We start from the raw sequence: 13,855 nt of genomic DNA on the forward strand, positions 1-13,855 counted from the left end.
TACTAACTGCAAGACCAAACATAATGATATTTTTTATTTATGTTCAATCCCATGCACATGAAATAAGAGTATCCTTAGGACATGACATAGAACTGTGTATTACATAAACATAGGTATATCAGTCAGATTGCAAGACAGAATTTAAAGCAAAACTTCTGCTTAACTCCAAATAAGTTGATTGTGAAATCTGTATTGATTTAAATCCTCTTTTTCAGGTATGGAATCTTGCAACAAATGAAAAATACCAATTTAGGGTCCGGGCTGTAAACAAATATGGAATAAGTGATGAATGCCTCTCAGAAAAAGTTGTTATTAAGGATCCCTATGGTCTTCCTGGACCTCCTGGAAAGCCAAAAGTTTTGGATCGCACCAGATCATCTATGCTGGTGACTTGGGAGCCTCCTTTGGACAATGGTGGCAGTCCAATAACTGGCTATTGGTTGGAGAAGAGAGAGGTGGGAGGTGTCTATTGGACACGTGTCAACAGAGCTCCAGTAACAAAACCATCAGTTAAAGGTCTAGAGCACAATGTGCTTCGTTTGGCTGAAGGTGTTGAATACCAGTTTAGAGTTATGGCTGAAAATCTTGCTGGAGTTGGCCCTCCCAGTGAACCATCAGATCCAGCTTTGGCAGCAGATCCTATATGTAAGTATATTATTTGTATGACTGTGTTAGAGGACTGTATCACAGCAGAACAAAAAATGTGTTACTGTTACTTTTTAAAAATTTATTAATGAAAAATATTATTAATTATTAATAATATTAATAATTTACTAACATTAATCAAAGGCTTTGTTTGCATTAAACCTAACAGAATATATTGACACAAAGTTTCTAATTTTAAAATTTTAAAAATAATTAGCTTTAATTTTAATTTTTTACCTCTTTTATGTACTTAATACTGTGATAACACCAATGTAGGCATTGCAAAATAAAGTTTAGTTCAGAATCATATTTTTATACTATTGTTTTAATTTATTGTTAAACAGTTCAATCTTTACGCCTTGTACCTTAAGTATCCCTTGCTAACATAGGGAATATATGTAATTCGTATGCACATTCTAGGATTTACACTCCAAATACAGGTAAAGAAATTAAAACACTTGCGTTCTTCTAGAAACCTATCTAGAATAATACAGGAAGCCACTAACACTCAGGTAATTTTTACTTGCTCTTGTTTTACCAGTTGTGCCAGGTCCACCATCATGCCCAGAGGTCAAAGACAAAACTAAATCATCTGTAGCACTTGCATGGAAACCTCCTCAAAAGGATGGTGGGAGTCCTATAAAAGGATATATTGTTGAAATGCAAGATGAAGGTAGTACTGATTGGAAGAAGGTGAATGAAGGAGACAAACTCTTTCCTACTTGCGAATGTGTTATTCCCAACTTGAAAGAGCTTAGAAAATACCGATTTAGGGTGAAAGCTGTAAATGCTGCTGGAGAATCAGAACCAAGTCCTGCAACATCAGAGATACCTGTCCAAGATATTCTAGGTAAGAGTTCTGAGAACTGATTTAGGTATTTGTATGTAAATGCCACTTACTGCTATGAATGTTCAAAAAGGATGCCAAGCAAGCCAAAGTCAAAACAGAGTAAACAATTTGACAAGAATGTAGCAAAAGACTGACACGCATCTTTGAATGTTTCATTATTATGTCCATTGCCAGGGAATGCTCCATCAGGAAACTGATGAGCACCTACAGACATACTAATGAAATACTGTTAATTTTATGAAAAAATTTACAGCAACAAGTTTTTGTATACTTCCCAGTTTCCTTTTTGTACATCCAACCTTTCTAACATGAACATGCATTCCACATGTTTCTGGGGGATTTCAGCTCAGTGATGATAGAATTTTGCTTTCAGTAGCTTTTAAAATTTCTATGTTTAAATATTTTTGCAGAGGAACCAGAAATCTTCCTTGATCTTGGAGCACAGGATTTGCTCTCTTGTCGTGCTGGCACAACAATTAAAATCCCAGCTGTTATCAAGGGTCGTCCAGTTCCAAAAACATTCTGGGAGTATGAAGGAAAAGCAAAAACAGCAGCAAAGGTTAGTAAAAGTAATAGGCATTTTTTCTACACCTGTTTCTAGGCATTTAAGCCTATTCTCTTTTACATTTATATTATTTCTATTTGTTTATAGGAGGGAGGTCATAATGTACCTGAAGAAGCTCAGGTAAAGCAAGCAGTTTTTTAAACCTAGTATTGTTGAATTTTTGAAACATAAATATTCAAGGTTGCTCTATAACTTCTTTTTGTTCTTATAATATGCAGGTGGAAGCAACTGATACACGTTCAGCGATTATCATCCCTGAGTGCAACAGAAGTCACTCTGGACGATACAGTATTACAGCAAAGAATAAAGCAGGACAAAAGACAGTACATGTCAGAGTCAATGTGCTTGGTATGGCTTGCATATATTGAAGTATCCAAATGTTACGGTTTAGTCTTATTTTTCTGCATACTTACGTAAAATTGTGTCTGTTGTGCTTTTATCTTAACAGATGTCCCTGGTCCACCAAAAGACTTAAAAGTAAGTGATGTCACAAGAGGTAGCTGTAAACTCTCATGGAAGATGCCAGATGATGATGGTGGAGATAGAATCAGAGGCTATGTTATAGAGAAGAGAAATATTGATGGGAAGGCCTGGACTAAAGTCAATCCAAACTGTGGCAGTACTTCCTTTGTGGTACCTGATCTCATAACTGGCCAAGAGTATTTCTTCCGGGTACGTGCAGAAAACCGTTTTGGAGTTGGCCCTCCTGCAGAAACCATCCAGCGGACCACAGCCAGGGATCCAATCCGTAAGTAAAATCCTTTAAACAAATCCTTTAAAACCACATGGTACTGTATAGTGGATTTATTCACTCTTCTGTTTTGGTTGTGAAGATCCTCCTGATCCGCCTATTAAACTGAGGATCGGCCTTGTAACCAAGAACACAGTAAGCCTGACATGGAAACCACCAAAGAATGATGGTGGAGCTCCTGTTACACATTATAATGTTGAATGTCTCCGTTGGGATCGTACTGGAGAAGTGAAAGAGTCTTGGAAGCAATGCAACAGACGTGATGTGGAAGAAACAAAGTTTACTGTTGAGGATCTTGTAGAAGGTGGAGAATACGAATTCAGAGTTAAAGCTGTAAATATAGCAGGTCCTAGCAGACCTTCAGCCACTGTTGGCCCACTTGTTGTCAAAGACCAGACATGTAAGTAGTGATACTAGTAAATACAAATTCCATTTTAAAATTGTGAAGTATTTTTGTGTGCTATTTTTTCAACATTTTGTTGTAGGTCCACCATCTATTGAGCTCAAAGAATTTATGGAAGTTGAAGAAGGAACAGATGTTAAAATTGTGGCCAAGATAAAGGGTGTACCCTTCCCCACATTAACATGGCTAAAAGCTTCTCCAAAGAAACCAGATGACAAATCACCAGTGGTGTACGATCAACATGTCAACAAGATCGTTGATGAAGATACTTGCACTTTATTGATCCAACAGTCTCGCAGAAATGATACAGGCTTATATACTATAACAGCTGCAAATAACCTGGGAACTGCTTCAAAGGAGATGCGGCTGAATGTTCTGGGTACATATCAAGAATTCTTACAATTACATTAATTGATAGCATTTGTTTGATACTTGATTAATTCTTCTTTCTTAAAATGTATCTTTTAGGTCGTCCTGGACCTCCAGTAGGACCTATTAAATTTGAATCCATTTTGGCCGATAAAATGACAATATCATGGCTTCCTCCATTAGATGATGGTGGTTCTAAGATTACAAACTATGTTATAGAGAAAAAAGAAGCAAATAGGAAGACATGGGTGTCTGTTACTAATGAGCCCAAGGAATGCATATTCACTGTTCCCAAGCTGATGGAAGGCCATGAATATGTGTTCCGCATTATGGCACAAAACAAATATGGTATTGGAGAGCCTTTGGATAGTGAGCCAGAAACAGCACGAAACCTTTTCAGTAAGTAGAAATAAGCTTTCCAGTTATGTCAGTTGTTTCCATATGCTAGTATGCGTACAGCATCTGTTAAATACCATTACAGTTTTCTCTCTTCACTAAGTTTTCTAGAGTAGCTTGAAGAGTTTTAGCAGTAGTACCTGGTTCTTAAAAGCATGTGTAGCGCTTAAAATATTTTTTTCTCTCTTTGTGTTATATTAAAATACAATCTCAATATTTGTAATGCTTAAATACACAAGTGTTTACTTGATGAGATTCAAGTTATCCTGTTGTATTTGAGACATTATTAATGTCTTGGACCAGAAAGAATCAATTTCCTACCTTCAGTTTTGAAAGACAAATTATACCGAAAAGCTCAGACCAGCTCAGAGGAATGTTAGGCTGGCAAGAGAAAATGGTTCTTAAAACAGCAAGTGTTAGGCTGAGCACTAAAATGAGGTAGTGATCCAGAAAGACTAGGAAAAAAAAAATAGACAATTTTTATTTGGAGGAAAGGTATTTCATTTTTCACAGAATTATATGTACCTGAATAGGGGTGAGAAACTGAATGAGGAGAGAAATCTTGTGCAGATGACTAACTGCCTAGTGCAATGGTTACCATGTGAGTGCATAGCTCTTCTGCACTCCAGCTATTTCTGTGTATTTTTAGCATATTTTTTACAAGCTATGTGTGAATTTTTTTCCCTTAGCTGTCCCTGGACCTCCTGACAAGCCAACAGTTAGCAGTATAACACGTGACTCAATGACGGTAAACTGGGAAGAACCAGAACATGATGGTGGCTCTCCTATTACTGGTTACTGGTTGGAGCGCAAAGAGACCACTGGAAAGAGATGGACCAGGGTTAACCGAGATCCTATCAAGCCTATGACACTGGGGGTTTCATACAAAGTTACAGGCCTTATTGAGGGCTCTGAATATCAGTTCCGTGTTTCAGCAATCAATGCAGCTGGTGTTGGCCCACCAAGCATGCCATCTGATCCAGCAGTTGCTAGAGATCCTATTGGTAAATATTTTAAATTATTTTTTTCTAAATTTTAAAATATACAAATAAGAACATAAAATACATTTTTATGCTGTATGATGATATTTTTCAGCCCCACCTGGCCCTCCTATACCAAAAGTTACTGATTGGACAAAGTCTTCTGTAGACTTGGAGTGGACTCCACCAGTAAAGGATGGTGGTTCTAGAGTCACTGGCTACATTGTTGAGTTTAAAGAGGAAGGAAAGGAAGAATGGGAACGGGTAGGTGGAAAACCATTACAGAATCAGCACTTCCTTTCCTGTGTCTATCAATATGAATTGCTCCAGAAAAAATTTCTTTAAAAATTTTTGCTATTTAAGTTATTTTCTAAAAGTTTGTACCATAATTATCTTTGTATGTTTAAAATACAAGACCAAGCTTGTCCTTCCTCAATGTGAAGTTAACTTTGCAAATACTAGATACAGAATTTTACAATTTTTATTTAAAGATGTGGGAAAATATGTAGATAATATGTGATAAAAAAAACACAGAAGACTGAGTTAGAACTGTCAGAAAAGTAACCCTCAATGGTATCAGACAATGCCAAAGTGTTTACAATTACTATGTTTCTACATTTTCCTCATTTTTTTCAATAGTGCATTACTGAAAATTTAACTGGTGCACACCTTAGCTATTTTTTTGTATCTCCATAAATACATGGATTTATTTTAAGTAAAACCCACATTTCCTATACTGTTTCCAGGTAAAGAGACTTTATATTGGGTTTTGAAAAGAAAATAAATTAATTCCCTTTTTTTGTTGCTCTCACTTACATGAGTTTATGTGTCCAAAAATACATGTAATTCTTCTGAGACCAGACTATTGTAATTGCTAAATAGCTAAATTCTATCAACCTTCTATGTTAGAATATGTTAGAAAAAACACAATCTTCAGAATAGCTTGTAGGACCATGACATACATATTTCTTTAAAAATTTCTGACGAATTCTATGTGGGCTATGTGCATGTACACTTAATACTTTCATGTGCTTGTAAATCTGAAATAATATCTAATGTCAGACTGGTTTCAAACTCTTCATGATGATGATATCTTGATGTTTGCTGATGTTACAATGTTTTTTTCCAGGTAAAAGATAAAGAAATTAGAGGAACCAAGTTCGTTGTGGCAGGATTAAAAGAAGGTTGTTTTTACAAGTTTAGAGTTAGAGCAGTAAATGCTGCTGGCATCGGAGAGCCTGGAGAAGTTACAGACATTATTGAAATGAAGGACAGAATTGGTATTTATCACTTTGATTTACATTTTTAGTAACTCTAACTCAAAAGAAAAAAAAAAAGAAATCATTGACTTTTTTTTTTCTCTTCCCTCAGTGGCTCCTGATATTAATTTGGATGCAAGTGTCAGGGACAGAATTGTTGTTCATGCTGGAGGAGTAATTCGTATCATAGCGTATGTCTCAGGAAAACCACCTCCAACAGTGACTTGGAGCAGGGATGAGCAAGCTTTGCCAGAAGAAGCCAAAATTGAAGAAACAGCTATTAGTTCTTCTTTAGTCATCAGGAATTGCAAAAGGAGTCATCAGGGTTTATACACTCTTCTTGCTAAAAATGATGGTGGTGAGAGGAAGAAGACAATTATTGTTGATGTGCTAGGTAAATAGCAGCTTCAGTGCTTGTGAACAAGTACAGTTTCATAAGATGCAGCATGTATGTTTCAATACTCCATTTTTTTTCCATGCTTTCAGATGTGCCAGGCCCAGTTGGAATGCCACTCCTTACAGAGAATCTAACTAATGACTCTTGTAAATTGTCATGGTTTACTCCAGAAGATGATGGTGGTTCTCCTATTACCAACTATATAATTGAAAAACGTGAATCTGACCACAGAGCTTGGACTCCAGTGACCTACACAGTTACAAGACAGAATGCTACTGTTCAGGGACTCATTCAAGGGAAAGCCTACTTTTTCCGAATTGCAGCTGAGAATATAATTGGCATGGGTCCTTTCACAGAAACAACGAAAGAGATTCTCATTAGAGATCCAATAAGTAAGAATATTTTTTATTTGGATAACTGTCAGATTAATAAACAGGAAGATTCTAAATATGCAGAAAAATGAATCTACCTTATTTTTACTTTATTCACAGCTGTTCCTGACCGTCCAGAAGACCTGGAAGTAAAAGCTGTTACCAAGAACTCTGTTACACTAACTTGGAACCCTCCAAAATATAATGGTGGCTCAGATATCACCATGTACGTTCTAGAGAGCCGTCTCATTGGAAAAGACAAATTCCACAAAGTTACAAAGGAGAAAATGCTTGATAGGAAATTCACTGTAGAAGGCTTGAAAGAAGGTGACACCTATGAGTATCGTGTGAGTGCTTGCAATATTGTGGGGCAAGGCAAGCCATCATTTTGCACTAAACCAATCACATGCAAGGATGAAATTGGTATGTTTCTTTTTCGCATTTCTTTTGAAAATAGTAATTACATTTACTGATTCCTTACTTCTTCGTATTAATATTGCTGACATTTGTGGGCATTGTGTATTTTGTCTTTCAGCTCCTCCCACACTTGACCTTGACTTTAGAGACAAGCTTATTGTCCGAGTTGGTGAAGCTTTCAGTTTGACTGGACGCTACTCAGGCAAACCTGCACCAAAGGTTACTTGGCTAAAGGATGATGTTGTTGTAAAAGAAGATGACAGAATAAAGATTAAGACAACTCCTACAACTCTTTGTTTGGGGATACTAAAATCTGTCCGTGAAGACACAGGCAGATATTGTGTTACTGTAGAGAACAGCACAGGATCAAGAAAAGGATTTTGTCAAGTTAATGTCGTTGGTAGGTTTTACTGAACAACAATATTGTCTGTGATTTTTGTTGGTGATTGGAATTCATTGATTTTTATAAAATTTAAAGTATTGAAATGTTTTCTTTATTACAATAATTTGATTTACTGCATTCTCAATTATACAAAAAAGCTATTTATTTATTTTGAGCACATATTTAACTCTGAATTAGTTTATTCAGCATGAATAATTTAACATCTCTACATGCATTCAGAGAATCTCAACACCGTAGAAAATGTTAATCAAATACATTATAAACATTAAGGAATTAATTCCAGTATGTCAAACATGTATTAGAGAGAAATAGCTCTGAAGTCTTGATTCCTTATTACAACTGTGATGTCAAATTTCTAATTTTATACTATATTTGCTGTATTGACACTGTTTAATCTGTGTTGTTTTGTGAAGTTCATAAAAAAGCATGGGTATGCTTTATTTTTTCTTGAACAGATCGCCCATCACCTCCAGTAGGCCCAGTTATATTTGATGAAGTCTTTAAAGATCATATGGTTGTTTCCTGGAAACCTCCATTAGATGACGGAGGCAGTGAAATTACAAATTACATAATTGAGAAGAAGGATACACACAAAGACTTGTGGATGCCAGTTACATCTACCACAGTGAAGACAACATGCAAAATTCCCAAGCTGCTTGAAGGAAGAGAATATCAAATTCGAATTTATGCTGAAAATCTTTATGGCATAAGCGATCCTCTCATCTCTGATGAGATGAAAGCCAAGGACCGTTTCCGTAAGCTTTTAGTTTTCAATTTTATTTGGATACTCCAGTCTTTATTCTGTTTGTAATGCTCATACACTCTTTTTTTCTTCTCACTCCAGGTGTTCCTGATGCACCTGAGCAACCAATCATTAAGGATGTAACCAAAGACTCTGCAGTAGTGGTTTGGAACAAACCATATGATGGAGGCAAGCCAATAACAAACTACATTGTAGAAAAGAAGGAAACAATGGCTACAAGATGGGTCAAAGCTACCAAAGACCCAATTTTCCCTGGTACAAAGTTCAAAGTACCTGATCTCCTTGAAGGCTGTCAGTATGAATTCCGTGTTTCAGCAGAAAATGAAATTGGTGTTGGTGATCCTAGTCCACCATCAAAGCCAATTTTCGCTAGAGATCCAATCGGTAAAGTATCGCATCACATTTCTCATTGAATTCTTAATGCACTCAGTTTCAGTTAAAAATTATTCTAATAATTTCTTTATTGTTTTACTTTTTTAACAGCAAAACCAAGTCCACCTGTTAATCCAGAAGCAGTAGATAAAACTAAAAATTCAGTTGATTTATCTTGGCAACCACCACGCCATGACGGAAATGGCAAGATAATTGGCTACCTTATAGAGTTTCAGAAAGTTGGAGATGAAGAATGGAAACAGGCTAATCTTACAGCGGATTCTTGTCCTGAAACAAACTACAAAGTCACTGGTCTTACTGAGGGATTAACCTATAAATTCAGGGTCAAGGCAGTCAATGCAGCAGGCGAATCCGATCCAGCACATGTTCCTGATCCGGTAGAAGTAAAGGACAGGCTTGGTGAGTTTAATAAAATCAGTTAAGTTAACCTAAGAGCAGACTTCTTTTTCCTCATTTTGTAAAAACTTGTATTTTTGATTCCAGAACCTCCTGAGTTAATACTTGATGCTAATATGGCCCGAGAACAGCATGTAAAAGCTGGAGATACCCTGAGACTTAGTGCTGTTATTAAAGGTGTTCCATTCCCAAAAGTTACTTGGAAGAAAGAAGATCATGAGGTCTCACCCAAGGCTGATATTGAAGTTACAGGAGTTGGCAGTAAGCTTGAAATCCGTAACACTGTCCATGAAGATGGTGGAATGTACTCCCTGACAGTTGAAAATCCAGCTGGTTCAAAGACTGTTTCAGTAAAAGTTGTGGTCTTAGGTAATCTTTTTGTGTTCCCTTTATCCAACATCTTTTTACTCTAAAACTGAAGATCAGGAAATAAATAAATTTCTGGAAAATATCTGTAAACCAAGTTATAAACCAAGTTATATTTTTATTTTTATACAAATATAAAAAAATAGAAAAAGGACTAAAACCTACATAAAATATAATATAGTTTATCTTGAAATTTACAAAGGTTTTTAAGAAATGCTTTGGTTACCAAATAAATAACAGATTATATTTTTATGAATGTTAGATAAGCCTGGTCCACCCAGAAATCTGAAAATCAGTGATGTTAGAAGTGACTCTTGCTATCTCACTTGGATGGAACCAGAAGATGATGGTGGCTCTGTGATTACCAACTATGTGGTGGAGAGGAAAGATGTAGCTTCTGCACAGTGGGTAGCCATCTCATCATCCTCCAAGAAACGCAGTCATATGGCTAAATATCTGATGGAAGGCACTCAGTATCTCTTCCGAGTTGCAGCTGAGAATCAGTATGGTAGAGGTCCATATGTGGAAACACTTAAGCCTATCAAAGCTATAGATCCACTGCGTAAGTGTTTTTCAGTTATGTGGTTTGATTTTTTCATATGGGATTTGCTAATTTTGAGGTTGTCCTGTTGGTATGAACATGATACACTGGTACCATAGATTTTTCATCCTAGTAACCATTTTGGTTTTGTATTTTAAAAGATCCTCCAGGGCCACCAAAGAATTTACATCATGTTGATGTTGATAAGACTGAAGTTTCCCTTGTTTGGAATCGACCAGATCGTGATGGTGGTGCTGAGATAACTGGGTATTTGGTGGAATATCAAGAAGATGGTGCAGATGAATGGACAAAGTTCCAGACAGTCCCTATGCTAGACTGTGTTGTTACAGGCCTACAGAAAGGAAAAATATACAAATTCCGTGTGAGAGCTCAAAACATTGTTGGTCTTAGCCTTCCAGATACAACTATACCAATAGAGTGTCAGGAAAAACTAGGTAATTTTTGGTTTTTCATGTTTTTTCACTGATTTTTTTTCTCTTTTTCTATAAGCATTTGCCCCGAGAAAATAATTTCTATTTTTCTCTAATTTCAGTACCTCCATCTGTGGATCTAGACGTGAAGTTAATTGAAGGTCTTGTTGTTAAAGCTGGCACCACAGTGCGCCTTCCAGCGATTATGAGAGGTGTGCCAGTTCCCACAGCAAAATGGGTTACAGATGACACTGAAATTAAACCAGATGGCAAATACAAGATTGAAACTGACAATTACTCAACTGTGCTTACTATCAAAGACTGTGTAAGAAAAGATACAGGAGAATATCTACTCACAGTATCTAATGCAGCTGGCAGCAAAACTGTGGCTCTGCACCTTACAGTTTTGGATGTTCCAGGCCCACCAACTGGTCCTATTAATATTCTTGAAGTAACACCAGAATATATGGTTATTTCTTGGCGCCCTCCTAAAGATGATGGTGGGAGTCCTATAATAAATTATATTGTTGAGAAGCGTCAATCAAAGAAAGAAACCTGGGGAGTGGTTAGCTCTGGAACAAGTCACACAAAAATTAAGGTTCCACGACTGCAGAAAGGATGTGAATACATTTTCCGTGTTCGTGCAGAAAATAAGATAGGCATTGGTGCACCCCTGGATTCAGAACCAACAGTTGCTAAATACATGTTTGATCCACCATCCCCACCTGGTAAACCAACTGTTTATGATATTACAGAAAATGCTGCAACAGTGTCTTGGACCCTACCAAAATCTGATGGTGGAACTCCGATAACTGGTTATATACTTGAACGTCGGGAAGCATCTGGTAAATGGGTGCGTGTCAATAAGACACCTATACTTGATATGAAATACAGAGTCACTGGTCTTTTTGAAGGCAACACATATGAATTCAGAGTTTTTGCAGAAAACATGGTGGGCTTAAGCAAACCATCTCCAAGCTCTGATCCAATAAAAGCATCACGTCCTATCACTCCTCCTGGACCACCTATAAATCCAAAATTAAAAGACAAAACTAAGGAATCAGCTGATCTTGTGTGGACAAAGCCCCTCAAGGATGGTGGCAGCCCAATTCTGGGATACATTGTGGAATGTCAGAAAAGTGGAACTACACAGTGGAATAGGATTAATAAAGATGAACTCATTAGACAGTGTGCTTTCAGAGTACCTGGATTAATAGAAGGAAATGAATATAAATTCCGAATAAAAGCTGTCAACATCGTAGGAGAGGGAGAACCAAGAGAACTACCAGAAACTGTACTTGCAAAAGATATTCTTTCTCCTCCAGAAATAAGCCTAGATGTGACCTGTCGAGACTTAATTACTGTCCGAGTAGGTCAAACAATACGTATTACTGGTAAGGTAAAAGGCAGACCAGATCCTGAGATAACATGGTCTAAAGATGGCAAAGTACTAGTCCAAGAAAAGCACGTTGAAATACTTCATGACCTACCTAATGTTGAACTGCAAGTGAAAGAAGCCAAAAGATCTGATCATGGCAAATATATAATAGCAGCTAAAAACAGCTGTGGACAGGCTCAAGCTTTTGCTGTTGTTAATGTACTTGACAGACCTGGACCATGTCAGAACCTGAAAATAAGCTATGTCACAAAAGACTCTTGTATGATCTCTTGGGAGAGTCCAGTGGATAATGGTGGCTCTGAAATTACCAATTACATAGTAGAATACCGTCAACCAAATCAGAGAGGATGGTCAATTGTCTCCTCTGATATTACTAAACGATTAGTAAAGGCAAATCTTGTAGAGAACCGTGAATACTTCTTCAGAGTTTGTGCAGAGAACAAAATAGGTCCAGGTCCTTGCATTGAGACCAAGACTCCTATCCTTGCTATCAATCCTATTGACAAGCCTGGAGAGCCAGAAAATCTTCACATTGCAGAGAAAGGAAAGACATTCGTATACCTGAAATGGAGAAGGCCAGATTATGATGGTGGAAGTCCTAATTTAAGTTACCATGTTGAGAGAAAACTGAAAGATTCAGATGAATGGGAAAGAGTTCACAAAGGCAGCATTAAGGAAACACACTACATGGTAGATAAATGTGTGGAAAATAAAATTTACCAATTCCGAGTTCAAACTAAGAATGAGGCCGGTGAAAGTAACTGGGTAAAAACAGCTGAAGTTGTTGTGAAGGAAGATCTCCAGAAACCAGTGCTAGATTTGAAGTTAAGTGGGGTTCTAACTGTGAAAGCAGGTGACACAATTAGAATTGAGGCTGGAGTCAGAGGAAAACCACAGCCTGAAGTTGTATGGGCAAAAGACAAAGATGCCACAGATCTCACCAGATCTCCAAGAGTCAGTATTGAAAACACTTCTGACACATCTAAGTTTGTTCTCACAAAATCAAGGCGTACTGATGGTGGGAAATATGTGATTACGGCAACTAATGCAGCTGGTAGCTTTGTAGCATATGCTACTGTTATTGTCTTGGATAAACCAGGTCCCGTACGAAACTTGAAGGTCACTGACATTTCAAGTGATAGATGTACTGTTACTTGGGATCCTCCAGAAGATGATGGTGGTTGTGAAATACAGAACTACATCCTGGAAAAATGTGAAAGCAAGCGTATGGTTTGGTCTACATATTCTTCCTCTGTCCTAACAAACTATGCTAAAGTGACACGCCTCATTGAAGGTAATGAATATATATTCAGAGTGCGTGCAGAGAATAAAATGGGCACTGGTCCACCAACAGAAACACATCCAATTATTGCAAAAACAAAATATGATAGACCTGGACGCCCCGACCCTCCAGATGTCACAAGAGTCAGCAAAGAAGAGATGACTGTAGTTTGGAATCCACCAGAATATGATGGTGGCAAATCAATTACAGGATACATTCTAGAGAAGAAGGAGAAACGGTCACTTAGATGGGTTCCAGTTACTAAAACTCCCATCCCAGAGAGACGCAAGAAGGTTACTAATCTCTTCCCTGGTCATGAATACCAGTTCCGCGTCAGTGCTGAAAATGAAGTTGGACTTGGAGAACCAAGCTTGCCATCAAGACCTGTAATAGCCAAAGACCCAATAGGTAAAATACCACTGAATTTTTCTGTAGTATTTCAATGTTAACAGATTGCTAAACTGTGCAGCTGTGTTCT

The 13,855-nt window shown here is 37.3% G+C and overlaps 1 protein-coding gene across 1 annotated transcript in view; it reads left to right on the forward strand.

Annotated features, from left to right (window-relative positions):
• Nucleotides 1–13,855, forward strand: part of TTN (titin) — a 236,560-nt gene that overhangs the window by 165,698 nt on the left and 57,007 nt on the right. The window contains exons 226-248 of the mRNA XM_053983149.1: nucleotides 216–645; nucleotides 1,187–1,495; nucleotides 1,906–2,054; nucleotides 2,148–2,180; nucleotides 2,279–2,408; nucleotides 2,509–2,808; nucleotides 2,894–3,211; nucleotides 3,297–3,593; nucleotides 3,683–3,982; nucleotides 4,669–4,983; nucleotides 5,075–5,223; nucleotides 6,089–6,239; nucleotides 6,331–6,612; nucleotides 6,705–7,007; nucleotides 7,107–7,409; nucleotides 7,522–7,803; nucleotides 8,262–8,561; nucleotides 8,651–8,953; nucleotides 9,053–9,361; nucleotides 9,446–9,727; nucleotides 9,987–10,286; nucleotides 10,427–10,720; nucleotides 10,819–13,785. Of these exons, the coding sequence (XP_053839124.1) occupies nucleotides 216–645; nucleotides 1,187–1,495; nucleotides 1,906–2,054; nucleotides 2,148–2,180; nucleotides 2,279–2,408; nucleotides 2,509–2,808; nucleotides 2,894–3,211; nucleotides 3,297–3,593; nucleotides 3,683–3,982; nucleotides 4,669–4,983; nucleotides 5,075–5,223; nucleotides 6,089–6,239; nucleotides 6,331–6,612; nucleotides 6,705–7,007; nucleotides 7,107–7,409; nucleotides 7,522–7,803; nucleotides 8,262–8,561; nucleotides 8,651–8,953; nucleotides 9,053–9,361; nucleotides 9,446–9,727; nucleotides 9,987–10,286; nucleotides 10,427–10,720; nucleotides 10,819–13,785 (8,806 nt within the window). The remainder of the gene's footprint in view (nucleotides 1–215; nucleotides 646–1,186; nucleotides 1,496–1,905; nucleotides 2,055–2,147; nucleotides 2,181–2,278; nucleotides 2,409–2,508; nucleotides 2,809–2,893; nucleotides 3,212–3,296; nucleotides 3,594–3,682; nucleotides 3,983–4,668; nucleotides 4,984–5,074; nucleotides 5,224–6,088; nucleotides 6,240–6,330; nucleotides 6,613–6,704; nucleotides 7,008–7,106; nucleotides 7,410–7,521; nucleotides 7,804–8,261; nucleotides 8,562–8,650; nucleotides 8,954–9,052; nucleotides 9,362–9,445; nucleotides 9,728–9,986; nucleotides 10,287–10,426; nucleotides 10,721–10,818; nucleotides 13,786–13,855) is intronic.

Source organism: Vidua macroura, chromosome 7 (assembly GCF_024509145.1).
Source record: "Vidua macroura isolate BioBank_ID:100142 chromosome 7, ASM2450914v1, whole genome shotgun sequence".
Lineage (NCBI taxonomy): Eukaryota > Metazoa > Chordata > Aves > Passeriformes > Viduidae > Vidua > Vidua macroura.